At 40.1% G+C, this 23,042-nt stretch overlaps 2 protein-coding genes and 1 long non-coding RNA gene across 7 annotated transcripts in view; 2 read left to right on the top strand and 1 right to left on the bottom strand.

Annotated features, from left to right (window-relative positions):
- Positions 1 to 2,845, top strand: part of LOC120550582 — a 33,129-nt gene extending 30,284 nt beyond the window's left edge. Inside the window, exons 2-4 of the long non-coding RNA XR_005637756.1 lie at positions 1,965 to 2,100; positions 2,363 to 2,496; positions 2,731 to 2,845. This is a non-coding gene — a long non-coding RNA (uncharacterized LOC120550582). The remainder of the gene's footprint in view (positions 1 to 1,964; positions 2,101 to 2,362; positions 2,497 to 2,730) is intronic.
- A 2,641-nt stretch (positions 2,846 to 5,486) lies between these two features.
- On the bottom strand, positions 5,487 to 7,284 carry LOC120550580 (clarin-3). The gene is made up of 3 exons (XM_039787174.1): positions 6,941 to 7,284; positions 6,196 to 6,381; positions 5,487 to 6,071 (listed from the first exon to the last, which is right to left on the bottom strand). Exons 1-3 carry the CDS (start codon positions 7,170 to 7,172, stop codon positions 5,800 to 5,802), a joined length of 690 nt encoding a protein of 229 aa, XP_039643108.1. The 5' UTR covers positions 7,173 to 7,284; the 3' UTR covers positions 5,487 to 5,799.
- Positions 7,285 to 8,462: 1,178 nt separating this feature from the next.
- The window catches only part of ptprea (protein tyrosine phosphatase receptor type Ea), a 58,073-nt gene continuing 43,493 nt past the window's right edge, over positions 8,463 to 23,042 (top strand). For 2 of the 5 annotated variants that reach the window (XM_039788261.1, XM_039788257.1), the window contains exon 1: positions 8,463 to 8,569. The gene's annotated coding sequence lies outside the window, so the exon portion shown is untranslated. Of the gene's footprint in view, positions 8,570 to 8,619; positions 8,724 to 23,042 lie in introns of those variants that run through there. The other 3 variants (XM_039788263.1, XM_039788262.1, XM_039788258.1) reach the window with 2 other exon arrangements.

The following is a 23,042-nucleotide window of genomic DNA, read 5'->3' as shown; positions in this document are numbered from 1 at the left end:
ATCGGACGTACATTTTCTTTTACCACACATACAGATTGGTCGAGAAAGAAAGAAAGATTTTGTACAGACTGATTAGTTCAGTTTGTCTCCATCATGGGCTGTGAAACCAGGCTGGGTCTTTTTCTCTGTCTCTCTGTCCCAGCCAGGTAAAGTGGAGAATTGGCTTGAGGTGATTTAGAGAAGATCTTATCTTCTGTTAACAGTGGAATGACACCATAATGGAGCAGCAGGGGTGCAATTACCTTTTAGCCCTCCTTCTCCTCCTCCTTCCCTCCGCCTTCACCTCAGCCTTCACTGACAAATTAAGATTAATGACGGAGATAAGTAAGTAACCTGCCTGCCTTCCAATATCACACAGTCAGGTCGAGTGTGAAAGCACCTCACAAGTACAGCGAGGTACAGTTTATCACTTGGTGTTATTCTCTTATACCTGTTCCCTGTAAATCCTCCCTTTCCCTTGTTCAAATTTTATTTGTCATATACAAAATCATACATGTACAATGTGCAGTGAAATGTAGGGTTGCCTTCTCCATTGACTGAGAAAATAGATAAAATAAAAATAAATAGTAATACAGTAAAATATAAAGGAGATAATACAAAATTTGAAGACACATCAAACAATCAGCAAGACTTAATTGAGACTTCTTTTTAAATTTTATTTACTTTTAAAAATAAAATGTTTGCCCTTTTGTGCATGTATATGTTAATCAGCTGTGAGCCAATAGGTGTAAAGAAAATCCATTAAAAAGACATAAAAAACAATAGAGTGCATGGAGAAGAAGTATGTCAAATACATACATCCATTAAGAATGGTATGTAGTATAGAGGAGTAAGTGTGATGTGTGTAGTGTGTAAAATGTGTAATGTACTTTATCACAGCTGTTGCTAAGTCGTGACGTCAAGCAGCAGTGCCATAAATGTTCATTACCTCGTAGGAAAATGTGAGAGGGACACACCTATCTTACTGCCACTGTGGAGGGAAAAGGTCACTCTGTACTGATAGGGACATCAAATAAAAAGGCTTTGGGGCATGATTGGGCTTTTCAGGTTAAAAGGCTAAAGTATTTTCTCTGAAGAATGTTCTGAATGTCTTGGCACCTGTGTATTTTTATTTCATGTATAAGACTGGGTGTATTTATAGGTATTTTTAAGGTGTTTGTGAAAGTGTTAAAACAAGTGTTATACATTCCCTCACCCTTGCATTTATACATCTACCTATACCTCTCAGTTGTCACATTGTTGTCAGTGTGAAACTAACTCCCAAAGGTTAAATAAGACCTGACCCCTTCCCCCAACCTACTATGCCCCACCAGAGTAGACTCTACGTGGCTAAATGTGTTCTCCCCAGCCCCCCTCCTGCCCTGCAGCTGGGGGTGTCTGTTTCACAGGCCTCTGTAATGCGGGACCTGGGAGCATAAGGTTTCACAGGTACAAAAGTTTCTGCTTTAATCCTATCACATAGTGAGTGGTCAGGGCTTCTGCTTAATCTCTGGTTTATCCATTCTGGTGAGTCAATAGACAGAGTATGCAGAGAGGAAGAGATTACTGCCCATCTCTGATATTTTTTTTTTCAATCAATGTTTGCACAGCAAACCACAAGAGGGATCTCTCAATAGCTATTCCACACCTCAGTGCACACAGGATAAGATCAGTAATATATATAGTTAAATATCTCCTTCAGCAGCTGTTAAACAGGCGGATGTTCAAGAGATCCTACATCAATTTTGAATGCCTTGCCATGTCTATGAGAAGCATTTTATTTCTTATCATAACTAAAGAACAATGATACATACTGCATATGTGACTGTGGAAAGAATTATTCTTAAAAATCAAGTGAAGTCAAGTTGTAGTATTTTGTTCAGACTGGGTCAATGATGAATTTCAAAGGCTGAAAAATAAAAACAGAGGGTCTCTAATGGCTGACAGTTTTGTGCTGTGTTGTAAGGAGCTTATCAATTTCCCAGCAGGCGATTTTGCGCTGAAACAGGCTTTGACGTGGCCTCCTCTGGAGAATACAACCTGCCCTGGCTTCACACTGAGTCCTGGTCACAGCTGAAGGGTTACATCATGAATATTTTGGCAGGAGTAGCTTGGTGACAGGTGAGAAAATAAATGTTAAAATTTGAATATTGATCATTGTAATTCAATCCATTTAGTAGACTGAAAAAAAGAGTTGTGGATTAATGAATAGAACTAGACTCTGAATAAGCACATGGTTGAAACTTTTGCACCTCAGAAGGGATGGTGGATTTTCTACTCTGCCTGAAATGCTTTTGATTCATTGCAGAAAGCATGCATCCTTAGAAATATAATACAGATTCACACCGACGACCGCAAAGCAGATTGCTGCATCTTTCCACAGGTCCCTTGAAGTGTGAGACTTGAAGGAAGAGTGGTTCTTTTGAAGGCAGGTAGAAGGCGTTGCGGGGCTGAGAGGTGCTGGAAAGGGCATGTCCAAACAGACTTTAGGCCCTGAGTGATGGGACACGGGAAATGGTAAGAGGACACCTCGTCCCTGCTCTCATGTCAACACAGTCATGTGAATCACAGCTGTGAGAGCGTCTGAAGATCCAGGAGACAATAGACACAGACTCTCAGCATGATCTATCTCAGCTTCTACTGAATCAGCAAGCTTTGTTTTGATCACTGTATATGTCAGCATTTTATTTATTTTTTTATCCTTTGAAATGAATTAAACTGATATGTAATAATTATTTATCTCTCATCAAGGCTTTTGCAAGTTTATCTCCCATGGAAGTGGATACATTTAGGAGGCAATGCATCATCTTCAAATGGAGTTTAAAGGCCTCAACTTATAAGCACTGCTTCTATCGTGAAACATGAATGGATGAAGGTAAGTAAAGTAGTGTGTCATTGATTCAGAGGGTACTACCCCAGGAGGTACTTCTGCAGTTGCCAGTGGATACAGTAGCCTATGTGGAAAAATTGTAGAGTAGATCAACTCATTTGAAAAAAATCAAATGTCTGTGTCTAACAGTTAGCTAAAAAGTAATGGATAAAATCCATAGACACTGGACTAGCAGATCCCGTTGCTCTGGACGGAGACCAGTGAAGGATATTAGAAGCACTTTTCCGGTGATGGCTGAGCGTTACTGCGCAGCCTCCAACTGAGCTCGAAGACGTAGATGTGATGTGAGCAACCTGTCTGAAAGTTGTAAGTCTTCTGGTAGCTGTGCCAAGAGAAATCTCAATCATTCCCAATCTTACAGAGACGGAGAGCGTAGGTATATGTAAGGAGATAACATAGGCACAGGCTAATTATTTCTAACTAAAATGCTAGTTAACGTTAGTAATTAAACTTTAACAGCGAATGTAAGTCGAAACTGCCTGCGAGCTTCTCCTGTACTATACGGTAATTCCTCTACTCTGCGACAGTAAGTCGCGTGGTTATGACACAATCGTTAGCCTATTTTTACAAAAACGTATAACGTGAGATAAAAGGTAATGGAGGCTTTTATACATTGTCGCGTTTCTTTAGAAATAAACAATGGACAATAGAGTCTTTAAACGCTTCAGATGTAAAGTTATTTGCTGTCAAAGTGGCGCCAAAATGAATGGCAGTCGCGCCAAAATGAATGGCAGTCAATGGAATGCTAACGGGAGGTGATGACTTGGTAGCATCAAAATGGCGCCATTGGAGCTACGCGTTCCGGGGAGAGGCTTACCCCCTTGATAAAATCATTAAAGGCATACTATGCAGTTTCCGTTTTTGTCAAACAGCTACCCCTAGAGTCGCTGTGGAGTACTTGTATTTAACGTTACTGTCGTAAATACCACTCACGCAGAGCTGTCTCTGCACTCACGGCCTGATCCCCTCCCCCCTGTAGGACTGGTCTGATTATCAACAATGGATAAATCAACAACTTCGTGAATTAGATTAGATTAGATTCAACTTTATTGTCATTGTGCGGAGTACAAGTACAAAGACAACGAAATGCAGTTTGCGCATAACCAGAAGTGCAAAAAAAGAAGAAAAGTGCAATGTGATACCAAGTATAGGCAGGTGGTGGTAAAAACTGACATACAACAAGCAAGCGCAACAACATACAACATAGAACGCAAGCAAGTTTACTTGACATGTTGATAAAATGTCGGGAGTACAGTCTTCAAGTTGGTCTTATTAAATTCTCCTGCGATTATGTGAACACCATCGCGTTGGGCCCGCTGCTGTTCATTTATGGTGTCCAGCAGGAGAGAGAGCGCCGTGTTTACATTGGCGTCGGGTGGAATATACACAGCCAATATACCATCGAAATGACTTCGAAGCTGTTATATTAAGGTACAAATCTTGCATAGCGTGCCTTTAAAATGGAGGGCTTCAAGTAATGAATGAAAGGTTGAAGTTAGCTAGCTAACGGCAATGGTTAAACAGTCAAAATAGTTCAAGCCAAAAGTAATGGATAAATGCTAAAGCAAAATTAATTAATACACAGACAAAATTGAAATGTACTAGATAACTAGTTAAAATAGTTAAAGTTGAAGTATTTCAACTATTTATTTATTACAATTAGCATAAGGCTAATGGATATATCTAAAAGTAAATGGTTTTTAACATACAGGAGCTGAGTCGTGCAGTGGCGTGGGTTCCAATCCAACCTGTTGCCCTTTGCTGCATGCCATCCCCCATCTCTCTCTCCCTTTCGTGCCTATCCACTGTATCTATGTAATAAAGGGAAAAGCCCCAAAAAATAATTCAAAAAAACGTACAGCTTCCAGCTAGTAGTAGTACAAATGCAAACCTGACCAAACCTAAACACTGACAGTGTTAACATCATAACAAATTTAAATTTATATATTTAATAGTGCAATAACATCCAATTTGAAATCAACTCAAGTTGACACATTTGGAACAGGGCAGATGGTGTTGTGAAGCGATACATCTGACAGAACTCTGGGATTAGTGGCCGGGTTGGCTCAGTGGGTAGAGTAGGCACACATATACTGAGAGGTTTATGCCTCGACGCAGAGGTAAAGGGTTCGAATCCGACCTGTGACGATTTCCTACATATCTTCCCCCTCTCTTTCCCCTTTCTCACCTAGCTGTCCTATCAATAAAGGTGGAAAAAGCCCATTAAAATAATAGAGAAAGAACTGTGGGCTTACGTCTGACAAAAAGGTTGGGAGCGACTGGTCTGTCCCAAGTTTCCAGTCATGGGAATGCCTGTAAAGATATTTTACTTTGCATTCTGTCTTTCTTTAGATAGAGATTTTACAGAAATCACTCATGATTAAAAAAGACAAACAAAAGGAAATCAGCTAAATTCTTTTCTCTTGTACTCCTGTTTCATGGGTCGGTGTTAACTTTAAAGTTGGTACCAGACGTACTTACGCATTTACTTTGTCCAGAGATAGAGGGCAGCAGAGATCAATTAATCTCAGTATCCCTTATCCCACATTTCTCCACCTCTTTTATTTAATGTAACCTTTAGATTTTTCACAAAAATATAATTTACTTATCAACTACATATGCTTTATACTTGTTTATTAGCCCATTGTCCATTCTTTCAGTAAATCTGGAGCATTACATGACAAAAATACTGATTCCAAATTGGCTACAATAAAAAAGCCATTATTTAAAACAAAATGCATTTGTTTATTTACATTCACTTGTTTCATGCAAAATATAGTTTTAGACACATAACACATTAAATAATGCCATTGGGTGTATGTATAGCTGATGATTTCTGTCTGTAATTCTCCATTACAGTATAAGTTACTGCAGAAAGTCTTGATGAGCGATTTATCAATGTCACAGAAAACTGACTCCATTGCAGGCCACTAATACATCATTATCTCCTTAGGTGCATCCTCCGTAGGCCTCTGCTGTTCTCTCCTGTGTGTATAGGCTGCGTGGTCGTACATGTAGATCAAAGCAATGGCAAGAAGAGAGAGCAATGTATAAAGGATGACCAGGTAATATCCTAGCTTCATCTCTGAAGATTTGTTCCTTAGGTCCGCATCTGGGGAAAACTTCTTTACCAAATCCTCTGCCATGCTAGTCACATTGACGTTCACCACAAATATTATGAGGACCACAACTGACAAACATGCTGCAAGAGAAAGACAGAAGAAATGATACCCCAACCACCATTTAAATATCTTTATCAGTGCAATGCAAAAAATATGCTGATTTTTATTGGCAATTCCACTCCCAAGTGCATTTGTGAGACTTACCGCTGAGCGCGCTGCAGACGTAGACACCAACAGGCCCCATGTAGGTTTCATAAGGGTTGCTGACACTGTTGTAGAGGGAGATAAGGATGCTGCAGGCAGAAAACAGCAGACACAGGGCCAACAGGCACAAAACCAAAGCGTGGAGAACTACAGAGGTAACTCCTGTTTCTACCAACTTAGGGATCACTACACACACACACACACACACACACACACACACACACACACACACACACACACACACACACACACACACACACACACACACACAGTACAAGCATGTTATGGTTATGTAATTTAGTAGAGCTTACATGCATTATACAATATTATAGACAGCAAGAAAGAAAGATGTTATCCAGTTGTTACATTAATGTCAACTCTGGTGATAATGTGCAGTATTTATGTATGTCCACAGTAATTATATCTTGTTTTAAAGGGCCAGCTCAAAAAAAAAAAAAATATATATATATATATATATATATATATATATATTTTTTTTTTTTTTTTTCTGATACCTCTCTGTAAAGAGCTTCCTTTGAAATTACTTTTGACAAAATAAATCATTCCTATACAAAAAACGTTTATGGTGTGTTCTTTTGATTATCCATAGTAACAGTAACAGGGACACTGCTTCTAGAAAGACCAGGGGAAATAAAACCAAAACTATGAGTGTAGATTTTAGAGGTATGTAAGTGAGAAAACTATCTTCCGGTGAACTGGCCCTTAGAGAGCCTGTGAAATTTACCTTGAAAAGAATTCTGGCCTCCAAACGACGGGCAAAAGTTTCTGTTTAAAATCCCAACAAAAAGCTCCAAAGTGATCACAGCAGTTCCATCGGAGAAGCTACTTCCAATTTGTGTGCACTCCATGGTCATTGTAGCCCACTGTGTTGACATGCAGTACCCCATCACCCCAACAGATAAGGCAGTAGCCAGCGCACTGCACATAAAATGCAGAGTCTTCTTAGTGGAAGGCATTATCGCTGTATTCCAGTTGCACTAGTTAAATCTAAATCCCAGCGTCTCTTCACTAACGCACTGATGAAGCCTCTGAAGCAGCTTAGGACCCTCTGATCCTCTAAAGATTCTGTGTATGAGTTACCTTCCTGGGTGGAGTTGACTGCTGGTCATAAAATCTCTTGATTATGGCAGTGACCTTTGGTTTGAAAGGAAAACACAGAGCTGGTTGTCATGGTATGACATCAATTTCCTCCACAGTTTAATAATTGTGTCATGTCTGGGCTCAGACTGCAGAGTAAATTATATCTAGAGTGAGGGTTGTGGAATATTTTCTGAAGGGCCAAGGATGGATACACAACTAAAACTGAACAAAGCAGCTTCAGGACAAATAAAAGCTGCTTTATAAAAAGACAATTGATATTTCTAGTTCCTGTTGTTCAGTGCCTACACACACCTTCTGGTGTAAGGGAACCATGTTCACAGTCTTGGAACCAAAGTCCTGTTCTTGAAATTGTAGGGTCATAAAACATGATGCAGATTAATTATTTACCTGTGTCACTAAAAAAAAAGAGTTACTGGAAAAGGAATGATTATTTTATCATATGTATGTGTCATCACTAAAGCTATGATAGGGGTTGGTATCGTTTCACAGAAAACTGAGGATATGTTCGGTAAACAGAGAAAACTGACCTCTGGCCTGTATAACTGACCTCTGGCCTGTATAACTGTCATTTTACACTGTAAGCCACCTAGTTGGTGCCGTTGATTTATTGGCACAAAATGAAGACAAGACATTAATGGAGCTATAAACCTTCGGGACTTCCTGGTTCTTGGTAATAAATGTATTTATGCGTTTGCTAAATGTATACCATATATCTTTTATTACACAGTATGTTTGGGTGTAATTAGCAAAAAGTTCATAATGTTAGTGCAGGGTTATATTCAGTTCTTTCATACATGTTTGTAATACAAAGGCTATTTATTGCCTATATATACATACATATTTATATTATTTTAGGCAGAGATAATAAAGAAGCCAGGTTACATGACATTACAAATAATGATGTAACTATTATATAAAACCTAAATCCCAAACTCATTATAATACACTCCGCAATAATTATCAGTGTGGTTTTTGACCAATAATGACCCAAAGTGTTAAACATTTTTAAAGACTCTGGGACAAACTGGACAAACCCACAAGAAAGCACACATGTTGTAATAAAGTGTGTGGCCAGACCGTGGCTCCCTTTCTCCGTCAGACCGGGAGAGGAGCCGTGTGCACGCTGACAGCCAGTTGTTATGTTGGAGTAAACACAAACTCCTCCTTCGCGGTGACAGGCGGCAACACTGAAGCGTCGCCTCGCCTTTTCCAACACAATCTACGCTTAGGATTTAATGTCGGTGCCATCAAGGTGAGTGATAAGATTCATTCATGTCATCGCGCCGTTTTTGCATCTTATTTATTGGCGCGGAACACGCCACATTTTTAGTCATTTTTCGGTCACTCAAAACGCCGTGTTACCTGTCCGTCACAGCAGCGCACGGCTGATTTTTCGTCCATTTCAGGTGCGTTTTCAGCTTTAATGTGGCAGTGAATGCATTATTCGTTCCTCGTTCAGTGAATACATTCCGAAAGTGGTTTTGCGTGTCCTTAAATCATGGGTTCTCTCTCTCTCTGTTTGACAACCTGCAGCGACTTCCAGTCAACCCGGTGTGTCAATTTGGTTTAATGGAACACTCGTTTGGAGTTTCTGTTCTCATTTCGTGGTCTTTATTTTCTTTTTCTTTTGGATTCATCACAATGGAGATTATCAATCTTTTCTTCATATTTGGTGACTCACTGTTTGTGTTGGTGGGCTGCGGTTGAGCCAGTTTCAACATGTCTGTGAACAGAGGCTATTGGTTCTTCAGATTATCATGGATGGATCTGCTAAGACTTGTTAGGAGGGCTCTTCAAGATTTTTGAGTTATGTCTTGAGATGTTGACTTGTTTTGGTTTCTAAACGTGTTGGCTGCACAGATTTTAATTAAGTCTTGGTATGCAATACAATAATCACTGGACATGATATCAATCTCCCTGGGGGAGGTCAGGGATCAGGGTCAGCAACACATCAGCATCATTGGAGCAGATTGTCCATAGTAGGGTGCTGGCTAAAGGGAAGGGGAGATAAACCAAGTCTGACATTTGTCTAATCAGACCATGTAAATGAAAAGTTAAATATACCAAGACACTATCAAGATTGTGCTTCACAAACCATTAACAATAGAACTTTGGGACTTTGACATATTATATTCCTGAAAAAGACTCCTTATGAAACAAACGCACTCATAGTGAAAATATTCTGCATACTTTTGTCATTTGTGGTGCTAACAGGACCTGTGTATACAGATTTTGTGAGTTAAATGCTGCGCTGTTAGTGTATGTATAACATGGCAACATGGCTGGACAATGTGCTGAGTTCATCAATGTCAGAGAGATGCTGCTAAATTACTTTAATGCATCTTGTAGTCTGTCTGACAGGGACAGGTACTGCAGCAAGGCTGTCTCTAGGATCAAAATAAATGAGAAAAAGAAGGCAATTTGAATAGGGAAAGTTTAACTTCTGTCACTCCTGACAATAACAAATTACTCTCATCTCATTTTAAGGGTTGCGAGATCATCACCTCACTGTCCATATGGTACCATCACTGAAATGTTTCACTGGTTGCTGTGATGTCCAGTTGTTATTTCCATAAAAGACCACTGTTTCAGAGAAACCTGACGTCTCTTCAGTCTACTGTAACTTTAATACTCAGACCAAACCTATTGAACGTGCCAAGAAAGCAAACACAGCGCTTTTATTTAACGGAACCCGCAACCAGACTTTAGCCGACAATCAACTACATGTGACACATTTAAAAAACCTTTTTCCAGATTTATCATTACAGTCCTGACTGAATTAAACAGTCTTTCAGTTTCATATTCGTAGCAGTCACAAGATGTATCCTCATTTACCTTGATTTTACTGTCTAGACTGTCTGTGTCTGCCTGTGATTTTTCAGTGTGACTTCCATTTCAATTATACAGTATAGACCCTGGGAAGAATGGCAATTACTGTGGCAAAAGCTAATGAGGATGCATTGAAATAAACAAATAGTCAGTGCTCACCAAGACAAATGAGACTGTGGAAGGAAGCAGGAAGAAATAACATTTAACTGCTGAGTGCTGTCTGCAGATTGAGTCAGCTTTCATCTTGATAGAATTCATATTTGGCTCCAGTTGAATATCAGCTCTATTTTGTGTGCAATTATGTATTTCCCTGGGAGAAGGCATGTTGTTTGTATAATGTCTAAGTCTGAATAAAATGCAAAGAAACGCGACCGGTTTATAATTACAGTAGCTATTTTCAACCTGCATTTCATTGCTATTTAACACACTGCCAAGATGTTCTTTTGTAGTTTTGTTGGCTATAGTTAGAACTGTAAAAATGCATGTTGGAATGCTTGTAAAGTGCATGTTATTTGAGCGTGGGTGTGTGCTGTGCGAAACGAACAGATGTGGTGATTAATGAAATCCGCTGCGAGGTGGAGAGGAATGAGTTGCGCTTACCTGGAGTTTCTAACAGCTAAATCCCTGCAGCTCGCCCACCCTCTATCTCTCCGCCACCTCTCTCTAAGTCTTGGAAACACTCTAACTTTGAGCTGTGAGACTCCACGCTGTGCCGTGCGCTGTCTGAGGCTACATCCACATTAACACATAGTACACTCTGCTTAAAGGTGCGCTTTTAATCCCAAAATAGGCGTAGAAGGAACTAATTGGTATAAAGTTATGACAATTAGGGATGAGCCTGGTGTGACCCAGAACTTGTCAGATATGTGCCGGCAGAAACCGTCCGCCTTGGAGAGCGGTTCGTGAATAAGACAAGGGAATTGTCACAGTAAGATCCTACTTTTGATGCAAACAGCATTTGTACCCAACCTGTTATTTTTCTGCTTGCCTCAGTGGAAGCTTGTTAAAGCACATTAAGATGCGGTATGCTGCAACCGTAGGCTTGTTTGTGCTTGTGGCTAGTACTACAGAATACTAGAAATACAGAATACAAACCCTGCAGTCATCCTCTGGATTTTGACAACACGTTTAAATGATTTAGTAATGATAAAACATGTTCACGCAGAGTGAGAAAAAATTAACCCTCACTTAACCAGGCAAATGGATTTAAAACAAACTAATAATTAATGGGAGGGGTTGTTGGGGGTGTTTGTAAAGCTTGTATTAGATGTGACATTGTATTTTAACAAACTATGCTTGGAAACAAGGCCAGAATAGCAAAAGTGACTGCAAAACCAGGGAAAGCAGAAACAGAGCATGTGAGCGGTGTATTGCTTCCTGTTTGGAGGATAGGATCAGGAAAGCCCCGCAGCCTCACGGAGAGGTGGGACCTCAGTGACACTGAGAAGGTGTATCTCTGTCCGAGGAGGCCTAACACATGGCCCGGGCAAGGACACTCTATACTCTCAGCTACCTGCAGCCCACACACACACACATCCCCCCCCTCGATCTGTGTTACACCCAGGGCCAGCACTACTGATGCACGTGATGGCGAAGGCATGTGAGATAACGCTGTGGCTAGTGATTGATGCTGTATATGTACAAACTCAAGCGGTGCAGATTTCTGTTTGTTTTCTATTCGTTGTGTTTAAGACTCAGCTGGGCCACAGCAGCAGCGAAACAGCTGGACAGAGATCAAGGCTTCTTGCTTTTCAGATGCGTCAGAACTCATCCACCATCTGCTTAAAGGAGGCATTGTAAGTTGCTCCTCTGAGATAACCGCAGGGCCGAGCACATGATTCACAAAAGAGAGATAATATTTTGAGAAGTTAAAATTAAATCTGCCATTCCAAAGAAGCGCTACAACCCTTACAAAACCTTTCTGTATTGAGTCAACTAGAGCTACAACAATTAGTCGGTAATTGATTAGTCGATGGAAAGAAATGTAATCAGAAAATATTTTGTTGATTGATTCAAGTCATTTTTCAAGATAAAAGGACAAACATTTTATGACTTAGGGTCAAATGTGAGAATTTGCTGCTTTTCTAACATTATAGTGAATTGAATATTTGGGGTTTTGGACTGTTTGGACTAAACGCGACATTCGATTGCAATATTGGAGTTTGAATTGGAAACGGATTATATTCTGTTGTATTTATTGTTGGCCACTGTTGTCAATTTAAATCCAGGGAATGATGAGGAAAGGAAATGCTTGTGACCAGGTTATGGCTTTAACGTGGCCCTGGATTGTGAACAGTTCAACCAATGAGAGATTTCTGTGTCTACCTGTTTCACTAGGAGCCTGAGGTCCGTTTCAGAAAGCAGGTTTAGTGAAAACTGAGTTTGTTGACCCTGAGATGAGGGAAACTCTGGGTTTTCTGTTTCAGACAGGGAGGTTAATCAATCCTAAGAGAGAGGGGTTACTCCAGCCCGTTTCAGAAAGAGAGGTATCTTAACCTCAGAGCCAGTTACTATGGTAACTGAGCCTGTGAACCTAACCAGGTCGGGAGCAGGTTTTCTTCAATAAACCTTGAGTTTCTCTCCGTCTCCTCCCTCTGACACAGCGCTCTTTCATTTCCTCATCCATTCATTCAGTCTGTATCAGGCTCATTTTAGCGCAGTTTTGTCATCTGCATGAATAAAAAAAAAAACCAGTTGGTTTGATAACTTTGTTAGGCAGAATAAAAGTTTTTTCCTCGAACATAGCATGTCCTTTTTTTCTACTATCCTGTGGATGAAGAAGCTGTATTACTTTGCAGGGAGTTAAACATACGTCGGCAGGTGATATTGAGGCCTCGACTATAGATTTATTTTCATTTCCAGATAACTACCTTTTTGAGCGGTATCGCTTTTCTTCCCAGTCTATCAGTTATGTAGCCTACATAACTTTATCCGTCCTCATTAACGTTACACATCGAGGACATGCTCTTACATCCCAGCAGATTCTTTGTGTCCTATAGGTTTTTTTGCGAATGGCAGTTTTTAACATTGATGATGAGGAGCATATTAGTAAATCCACATAGTAGCTCACCCAGTAAGAGTGTTCGCCCCATGTAGGCTGAGTCCTGCAGCGGCCCGGGTTCAAATCCGACCTGCGGCCCTTTGCTGCGTATCATCCCCCATCTCTCTCCCCCTTTCATGTGTATCCACTGTCACTACAATAAAGGGCAACGTAAGAAAACTTTTTTGCACTCCTCTTTTGTCGGGCAGGTGCGTAAGATATGATCAAAGGTAGAAGATCAAAATTTGTTCAAAGAAAATCCTGCACACTGACCATTACACTAGCAAAAATTTATTTAGAAAAATACAACGTTTCGGTCTCAGACCTTCCTCCGAAACGTTGTATTTTTCTAAATACATTTTTGCTAGTGTAATGGTCAGTGTGCGGGATTTTCTTTGAACAAACTACAATAAAGGGAAAAGCCCCAACAAATTATCTTTTAAAAAAAAATACACTATAACCACTTTTACTGGTTCGGAGCTGGTGCTTTGGTGGTCGAAAAACAAAGAACCGATTTGAAACTAGGCTCTGGCTTGGTTTTCTGTTTTGTAACCAGCACCAGCTCTGCCTTGGTGTAAAAGGGTACCTGAGTTGATTGAACCAACTCAAATCAACTGTTCTGGAACCAAAACTCAGTTTCCCATCTCAGGTTAAATCAACTCCGAATTCAGGGTTAGACTCCTGAAACGGAACCCTGAATAGGTCAAAGTGTCCAGAGTTTTGCAAGACAAGTGCAGAACCAGAGAAAAGTCTTTGTCACTGTAGTCATCTTGTGACCCATCAGATTTATCTTGGGACCCCTCAGGGGATCCTGAACCCCAGGTTGGGAACCACTAGGTCAAGCCCTTCTGGTTTGAATAAGAGAATATGGCCCAGGGACGTACTGCATGATGTCACTCCACAACAGCTGCCCAGTAGTAATATGGGAGTATTCTTTTCTCCAGGCAACAAATAGTTTCTCTATTGTATTACTGTCAGTACATGAGCACATTACAAAGTACACCACAAAGCTCTTACAAGACACATTTTTGGAGATTGAGCTGGTGACCTTGCAGTTGTTTTATGAGTGTCCAAAGAGGGGGAAACACATTGTTGAAAACCTTCAAGGTCTGAATGTTTTTGTCTGGTCGTTTTAGCTTGTAGAAATAGCCAAAAAGGCAGCAGACTGCCAAAAATGTTTTATTATAGTCACATGGTCCCATACTTTACCCAGCTGCTGGTGGGGGCAGCATGTTGACAGTTGTGATTTTAACATGATAACTCATATTCCATTGAGCTCTAACATTCTTTTTTTTTTTTTTTTTTAGGCCAAAATATGGCAACCTAATTTGGTGACCTGCTGAGAGAAAGCAGGGTGGAGCCCAGAAGAGATTAAATCCCTGTGCTATGTGGCCTGATTTTAACGAAAGTGAAAGCAAACATCTCCAGCTCTGGCTTAAAACATGTTTCAGTCCACTTTATTTAATCTGAATGAACAACTAGGATAAACAAATAATAGGTTTTCTGTGGAAAACAATGGGCAACTCACAAGCTGAGAACATACTTGATATCGCTTTAACAGTCAGGAAAAGAAATATTCAGCTATTGTGGATTTTCCCTTGAAGGCTGTTCCCTTCTCATCTTATATGCACATAAGACGTCACACCCACACATTCCTCGATAGCTTGATGTTTACAATCATGTCTCTGGGGTTAAAAGATGACGCAAATAGTGTGAAACTGAGGCTTATTGTACATGCATGGTTAATAGGGGTGTGCAAAAAAATCGATTCACATTTGAATCGCGATTCAAGCTCTATCGATTCAAAATCGATTCATAGAATTCCAAAAATCGATTCATAGAATTCCAAAAATCGATTCATATTTTTTTTTATAAAAAAAATCACATGGGACAATTTTGTGGTTTATTGACCCTCTAAAACATTTCTCTTAAACATGGAACTTCAATGTACTTGCTTGCAAACATTTAATGATTCCAAAAGCAACAGGTGAGTGCTGTGTCTCACATGGTGATGGTGCATATAGAAAGAGTGATTATCTTCCCTCATTTCTGCAGCACCATAAACTATAAAGCCTGGTTGGAGACGCATCAAGGTCCCATCCAGTCTTGTCAGATTTGTTTGTTGTGTGCAATATATCTCACATGCAGTGATTTTTCTCTTGCGCCTCCACAAAATGCCACGATGACCAGCTGCAGCTTACACCGTAGGCTCCTGCCTTTGCAGAAACATCAGTTTCGGATCATGTTCTTTAAACAGTGACATCAAATACAGCTGGATTATAAAGTGTTTTGTTGGATGGTTTAGAGTTTACAGGCTCTTAAGAAACTGGCAGCTGATCATATATGAAAGTTGGGTGTGACTGCATTAGACAGAGTGAAGCAACGAGTGAGTGAAAGATGAAATAATGGTTTGACTGTGTCACTACAGAGGTTGTTGACATGGAGGAGTACAGTGCTTAATGAATAATGGATGCTTACTAAAGCAGCCCATTTCCTATTCATTCTTTCAAGGCTGCTACACAGGGAGTTGTGTGTGTGTGTGATCATCATGTCAGCCCTTCAATATTTTCATTGTGTTCTTAGTAACATGATGCAGTTTGAAGGCCCTGGAGTAACTCCAATAAACATTTTCACACAAGTACAATAGGCTTATTCAAAAGGATGGCTTATTTGATTTGATTGTTGTGTCAAGTAAATACAGAGAAACAATTTTACACACCACCAGTTGTTTGCACTGCACAAAGTAGTCCGCATCACTCCTATCTTATTCATTCAAAGTCTTATCTGCTCCAAGGTTCCTTTTAACATCAGTATTCCTGAGGCTTGTAATAATTAAAAGTGTGCTGATCGCATCACAAAGGCCTGAAGTGACAGAGACAAGCATTAATTCAATGTTTGCATTGTCACTTTTTGTGTTGCGCTGAAAAGGATGTGGCCTGAAGAGCGAGTTCAGGTCTATTTCATCAAAAGCACCTTTTTATCTTCTGACTCTTTGGGAAGCTTCATAGTGTTGAGGCCTTTTTTTGACTGTGTAAATGTGCCTAAATGAGCACAGTTGGAGGCTGCAGTGAGCCCACAGTCAGGGGTTAGCTCAGCTGACATGACCTGCATGCTGATAGGTATGTAAGGCTCAGGCGAGCAGCAGAAAGCGCTAATGTATGGGATGATAATCAGAGCTGCTATAAATGACCAAGGTTAAAGGCTGCATTGATCTTGCAATATGTTGGAATAAAATGAGGGGATGGACCTTGAACATGCTTCATCTTATTGAATTCCTGTCAGTGTTTAAGGATGTAATTTCAGCTGCTGTTATGTGATGGTATTTCACAATTCTGTTTGGGGGGAAAAAGAGGTGAGGATATGGTTTAGATAAAACAAAACACAAAGACCTTAGATGGAAGGATAAGCAGAAATATATAATGTTTAGACGGTTAGCCCACAGTGATGCACGTCATTTAAAGTGCTCATATTATGCTTATATTCAGGTTCATAATTGTATTTAGAGGTTGTACCAGAATAAGTTTGTGGTTTAATTTTCAGAAAACACCATATTTTTGTTGTACTGCATATTGCTGCAGCTCCTCTTTTCACCCTGTGTGTTGAGCTCTCTGTTTTAGCTACAGAGTGAGGCATCTCGCTTCTGTTGCATGGGAGTCGCACATGCTCAGTAAGTACTGCTAGCTTGTCAGTTGCAGAGCATGATGGAGTGCCATGCTAGCAGCTAGGCGAGCATTATAATGTGTGTTTATAACGTGTGTTACAAAGTGATGCACGTTTGTCACTGAAGTAAAGGCTGGACTACAATAGAGCTGTTTGGAGCAGTTTATGAACAGTGTTTTCTCTGGAAGATGTTAAGTCCCTTTGGGGTGGACTTTGGGCTTTTTCACTTTGTAAACCTATAACGTGCACAAAAAAGATGTATAACACAATGACGGAAAGGGAAAAAGCCAAAAAGCATAATATGAGCACTTTAAACTTTTACATGCAGTATTCAGCTTTCTCATATTTCCGACAGGCTGCTGATTGGAAACAATAGTGATGAAGCCCAACAGAAAAAAAACTTATAGGATTAAGTAAAGCCTTAAGTAGATGAGTTTTAAAGCTGAGACTGGTATTGATAGGCCTATTATGCAAGATGTTGCAGTCTTTGATATTGCGATCACGATTAAAAAAAAACCTAATATATTGTGCAGCCCTACCAGAAATATTTCTTTAGCAATGATAGATGGAGAGCCATTCTGCCAACGTTTCAGGACCGTTAGGTCGGGATTGCTGTGGACCAAGTACATACAGCAATACATTAGTAAGAGCAAATAACGTTTAACCATGTAACGTTATCCAGCTGTTTCACCGAAAAACAAGTTCTGAGACTATTTTGCAGAGCCACTGTCGCTGCAATTGGGAGCTTAGCGCCGCCAAAGACGATTGTGATTACTATGTGTGGCAATGTGAGACTACATATTTACTTATAAAGACTTGTCTGTAATTGTCTGCTATTAATCTATTCATTTTATAGAGGGCAGATTATTATGGCTGCTGTAATGACACTGTTTGATTAATAGGGCGTTTCATTTTTTATAATACTGTTAAAAGCTGTTGTTCCAGATGTCAACTCTCCAATGAAATCCTCATATCTCATAACTGAAAAGTGCTTGGCATTTGATTAATGTTATTATGCTCTTTAAACAAGTTAGATGGTCACTTCCGCCCTGTTTATATTGTCATCACGAAAGATATTTTCTGTCAGACAATGAATCATAGTCATCAATAATCATTTTGAGTAGATAATATAATAGGCCTGGTCCTCTTGGGGAGATTGGATTGATTCATCCATGTTAGAAAACACATGCAAAACACACCATGACTTTGTCACACTGACCTTCATCTCTGGAGATATAATCTATAAGAACTGTGAAGCATTTTCACTGAGTAGCAGGGTGTTATGTATCAATAGAAACAAGTCATATCTCAAAATACATGCTTTCTTTCTTTGGTTTAATGCGTAAGCTTTTCATGAATTCCCCAAACTAAGCAATTCTGTATGTTGCTAATCATTGCAGCATTTGGTCATACAATATGTTGCCCCACGGGCAAAGCACACTGTTGACAATCACACTTCTCTAAACACTGCAAAGCCTTTTTTGTGCTCAGCCAGAGACCTATCCACACCATTCACTTACAATGAAGGGATATTTGTTTATCATAATTTGTCTGCTTTGATGCCAGCAGAGTTTCAACTATGAAGAGCTATTTGGTGTTTTTACAGAAGTGGAGCTAGTATTTTGGATTACAATGCCATCTATGTAGGACCCATTTTCAGCTTTGACCCTCCAAATCCACAAACTGTGATTTAAAAGGAAGTGGTTGTGATTTACTCTGGAGCTGTTAACAAGCTCTTTCATTAATGCACCACAAGTATTTGAAATACAGTGCTAGCTACACATGGTGATGATAATTGAGCAACATGCACCCTAGTTCCTCCTATATCCGCCCACTCGTCCTCTGGGCCTCCCTGTCTCATGGTACGTTGTTCAGTGAGACAGTTGTTTTGTCGGATAAGAAGGAGCAGGGATCACAGGCAGACATTGACAAGTGTTTTCTCTGCTTCTCCTAGAGAACCAAGACATGGAGGCAAATTAGGTTAGAGATCAGGGTAATCATAACAATGATGTGTCCCAGGTCTGAATATCACAGTGTTTCTCTTTGTAGGCCCGCCCTAGTCAGTGGGTGGCTCTTCACACAAACGTCTATTTCACTGCTGGTGAACTCTGAATTGTTCGAACCCTTTTCCTCTCCGCTTTCAGTCTCTCTGCATCTGGAGCCTAAACAGAAGACAAATATACATTATGGGGATATGTATTTTTAAAACTGGGAGTCTGCGTTCCCTTTGGGCTTCCTACATGTGCTGTGTCTGTGCACAATGACTAATTTGTTATCCTCCTAGAAATAACACAGGTGCTTTAGAAAACAACCACACTGGATAGCCCTATTTGTGTATCCATGTTTTTATTTATTTATTAATCGCACCGGCTGCTCTGCTGTCTTTGTGGTTTTAAAGAACATATTCAAAGTACATTTATTAAAATGTATTTACCTTCACCTGGTTATAGTATACCACTTTGTCAGTTGATTGGCATTGCTGCACAGAATGAGGTTTCCTAAAATGTGTGTCAGGGATTGTACATATGGAATTTGTCTGTAATTAGTTCCGCATTTCCTTGTTTACCTTTTGCAATTGCAATCTCTGGGCTGTACATTTTTAGGCCTTTTATCAAAACTGCTGGGCAGCAGAGTGTGACACATGAGAGACCCTCTGTTTGCCGCAGAGAAGGGCTCAACAAGGAGACCGGAAAGGATTTGATCATCAGATCTGTCCTCCCCAGAGAGGGAAAACGCCTTACTCTCTGAAGACACTCCCTCATTTGCAGTCTTTTATGACTGCCTGGGATGAGCTATGTGCAGGCAGACAGTAGATGCTATAGCACTGCCGGCTTTGTTAGAAGCACAGCATGTTGGGATTTTGTCCCCAAACAGGAACCGGTTTTGTATTGCAGTGCTGATTTGCTTTGTTGTATTTGATTCAAGAAAAATGTTGAGCCTGTTTTGTCCTAGGCAGCATTTTAAACCAAATCTGACACATCCAACACAGCTCTGAGCCATCGGTGATGCCTTTTCGACTTGGCTCAACTACAACAGGAAATAAGTAAAAGACTCTGCTCTCCATTCATTACTGTACTATCCCATCCGGCAGCTGGGCCCCAGCAGGGGACTAGTTAGCCGCTTAGTTAGCCAGAGAGATGCCTTCAGTCTCATGGTAAAAACTCATTAGTGCAGACTAGTTTGAGTTCATTTTCATTATGTTCAGCTCGAGCTGCACGCTGCTTCTCATGTGTGGCTGCACCAGTGAGCAGTTGGTCCTTCAGCGCTGTGCACTGTTGTCCTGAAAAAAGCCAGAACTCCCACGGCTCTGCGTGATTGTTTTCATTAGTCTGCCGGCGGTAGCTTGATACTACCAGCCATTACCAGTCATTTTCCGCAAGCTCCAAAAATATGGAAAGGTAAAGCAAAGAGTTGTTTTATAGCTTCCCCACCCATGTTGTTACTATCATATCAGTCTGGAGTCTGATATAAAACCTACAGGCTCCAGGCCACAGATTTCACCTCACATTCCTGCGCCTGTAATTGGTTATTGTCGAAACACGTAAGGGGGGTTGGGTGTAAGCCGTGGAGGGGAAATGAAGAAAAAGAGGGAGAGAAAATAGGGGGTGGCTGTAGGCTATATTTCTTTTCAAACTACAACCACAAGCACAACAGGGGAGGTGTGGTTGCTGTTGCCAAAATACATCCCCCCATGATGAAGAGGAATTTTTAACACATCGTTCATTTGCATGTCATGTGTTCAATCATGTTTCCTTCAGATCCTGCTGGGGTGATGGTGGCAAGGGCTGCTTCTGGGATCTCCTCTCTTAAAGCACACAGTGGTTGCCAGAGATGACATGGGCGTGCCAGCATTTGGGTTTATCTTTTGAAATAAATTTTCTAATTAAGTAATGCAAATTAATTAATGTTGTTGGTTTGATGCCAAACCTGGAATACGAGTTAATGTCAACACTTGGGAAAATTGAGTAGACAGAATTGTACAATGTACTGTTTATTCACCACAGCCATTGCGGAGTCACAACTTATCATCTAATGATAAATCCACACCTTTTTGCTTTGGTATTTCAGCTTTTTTTTATCTTGCTGCCTCGCAGACTAGACGTACCTGGAATTCTACAAAGTGATGCAATGCATTACTGTTTTGTTTCTGGTTAATATTTAGCTTTGCATTTTATTGTGTGGGCCCTGATCGCATAACATTGTTGAAAGAATATTTATGATCCCTATAGCTGTTAATCTAATAACAACCTTATCTATCTCGAACACACTGGCCGTCATTAGAGAATGATACTCGCTCACTGTCCCGATGAACCTGCTGATCAGACTGTTTTCTGTTAGAAATCAGCAAAAACAATGTGCTTTGCATTGAAACAGCTGGGGTCCACTGTTTTGTTCTGAATTCAGATGCAATAAGTCAGATAATTGATTATTTTATTGCTAGTGCAGGACTTTTTGGTTATGATGAATCAGAGAATGGCACAGCCTATTAGTGCAGGACTTTTTGGTTATGATGAATCAGAGAATGGCACAGCCTATTTCGGTGCACAGTATCTCTGAAGGTCCTTGTCAAAATGGTTATCGTTAAAATCAATATATGTCTACTTGGTGTCATAGATGTAGGTAATTAAATAAGGAGTTCAAATCGTTGTTCTGGATCAGTAGGTGGGTTGATTAGCGGGAGCACACTCCGCATTTGACCTTTGGACGCTCACTATATTTGAAATGATTTTCTGTCAACATCTTGAGAAGAAGTGCCGCTCACGTTTTAAAAAAACAAAACAATACAAAACTAATTTCTAGTCCTAGTAGCTATCTAGCTCATTAAGGTCACATGAGCTCTGTGAGTTGTTGGAAAATGCTGTCTCAGGGCAACTTTGTTTGTAATGTTCTATATTTTGATGGTTGCATACATAATATGATGCTAAACGACTGAGGCTAACACTATATGTCCCAAGCATGTCCCATACTTGGAAAAGTAAAACAGTGGTTAGATTTATGCTTTATTTGTTTGTTTGAAGATTATTTTTTGGGCATTTTAAGCCTTTATTTTTATAGGACAGATGGAGACATAAAAGGGGATAGAGAGGGGGAATGACATTAAGGAAAGGGCCGTGAAAAAAAAAACACGCTCTACTAGGTGAGCTACCCAGGCACCCTTGTTTTTTTAGTTTTTTTTAAACTGTAGGCTACATTTCAGTTCTTTGGTTACAAGAGAAAAGGCTTTGCGGATGTTTTGGCAAATATCTCCGGTAATGAGTTATTGGCTACAGTCTGATTTAGTGACTACCAATATATGTAACCTGTAACTCAACAACATGGTGTCATTAGTTAATGATATGATAAACTCTTGGTCTTGGAAGATATGCTAACGTTTGTAGCTTACGTTAGAGCAGATAAACACACTGTGTAACCCATTCCTTACACTTTTCCTCTTGTGTCTTTGTAACACCCTCCAGATTTTTTTATATATTGTGTATTGATCTTAGTTTGTAAGTTGCCACACCTGTCGTGCCTAGTTAGGGTTGCTAAGCTATGATTGGACAATGGGGATGGGGTTTAGTTTAGCACGTAGTAGAGTCTTGTTTGAGTCCTCATATTTATTTACACAAGTGCAGTCCATAGATCCATAATGTTGTTTGCTCTAATGACAAACCGTGATTCCACTCGATAAAGGGCATGATGATGATATAGTCGGCTTTGAAATGGCAGTCAATGGGAGCGCCTGTAGCACTGCCGTTTGTAATGGTTTATGCCTCGTTACCAAATATGCGTCTCACTAAGTTCATTAGAGCTAGCCGTATTAACCACTGTACTTAATTAAACCACTGAACTCAATAAGACACATTACTTTTAAAAGAATCCCTCTAAATTGATTCCCTTTAATAAGTCTGGGATTGAATTAGATTGAGGTGTCTTGTAGAATCCCTTTTACAGGAGATTTGTACATGAAGAATAGCAGGCTGAGCTTGTTTACTCGCTTAAACCATCTGCAACGGTCATCACTGTAGGTTACAATGAAGAATGTATGGTCTGAATGCAAACGTTTTGTGAGATTCCACTAATCCATGGTTCCATTTCAGTGAGCAGTTGTTCTGCTTTTTTGAAAGGGTGATAGCAGAGTGTCAGAAAAAAGCTGGAGTGAATTCTAACAGCCTCTCTCTGAGCCACGTCAGCTGATTGGCAGCTTCTCTGATGT

This window comes from Perca fluviatilis, chromosome 21, assembly GCF_010015445.1.
Source record: "Perca fluviatilis chromosome 21, GENO_Pfluv_1.0, whole genome shotgun sequence".
NCBI lineage: Eukaryota > Metazoa > Chordata > Actinopteri > Perciformes > Percidae > Perca > Perca fluviatilis.
The sequence above is the reverse complement of the archived record's forward strand: the minus strand, read 5'-3'. Positions and strand labels throughout refer to the sequence as shown.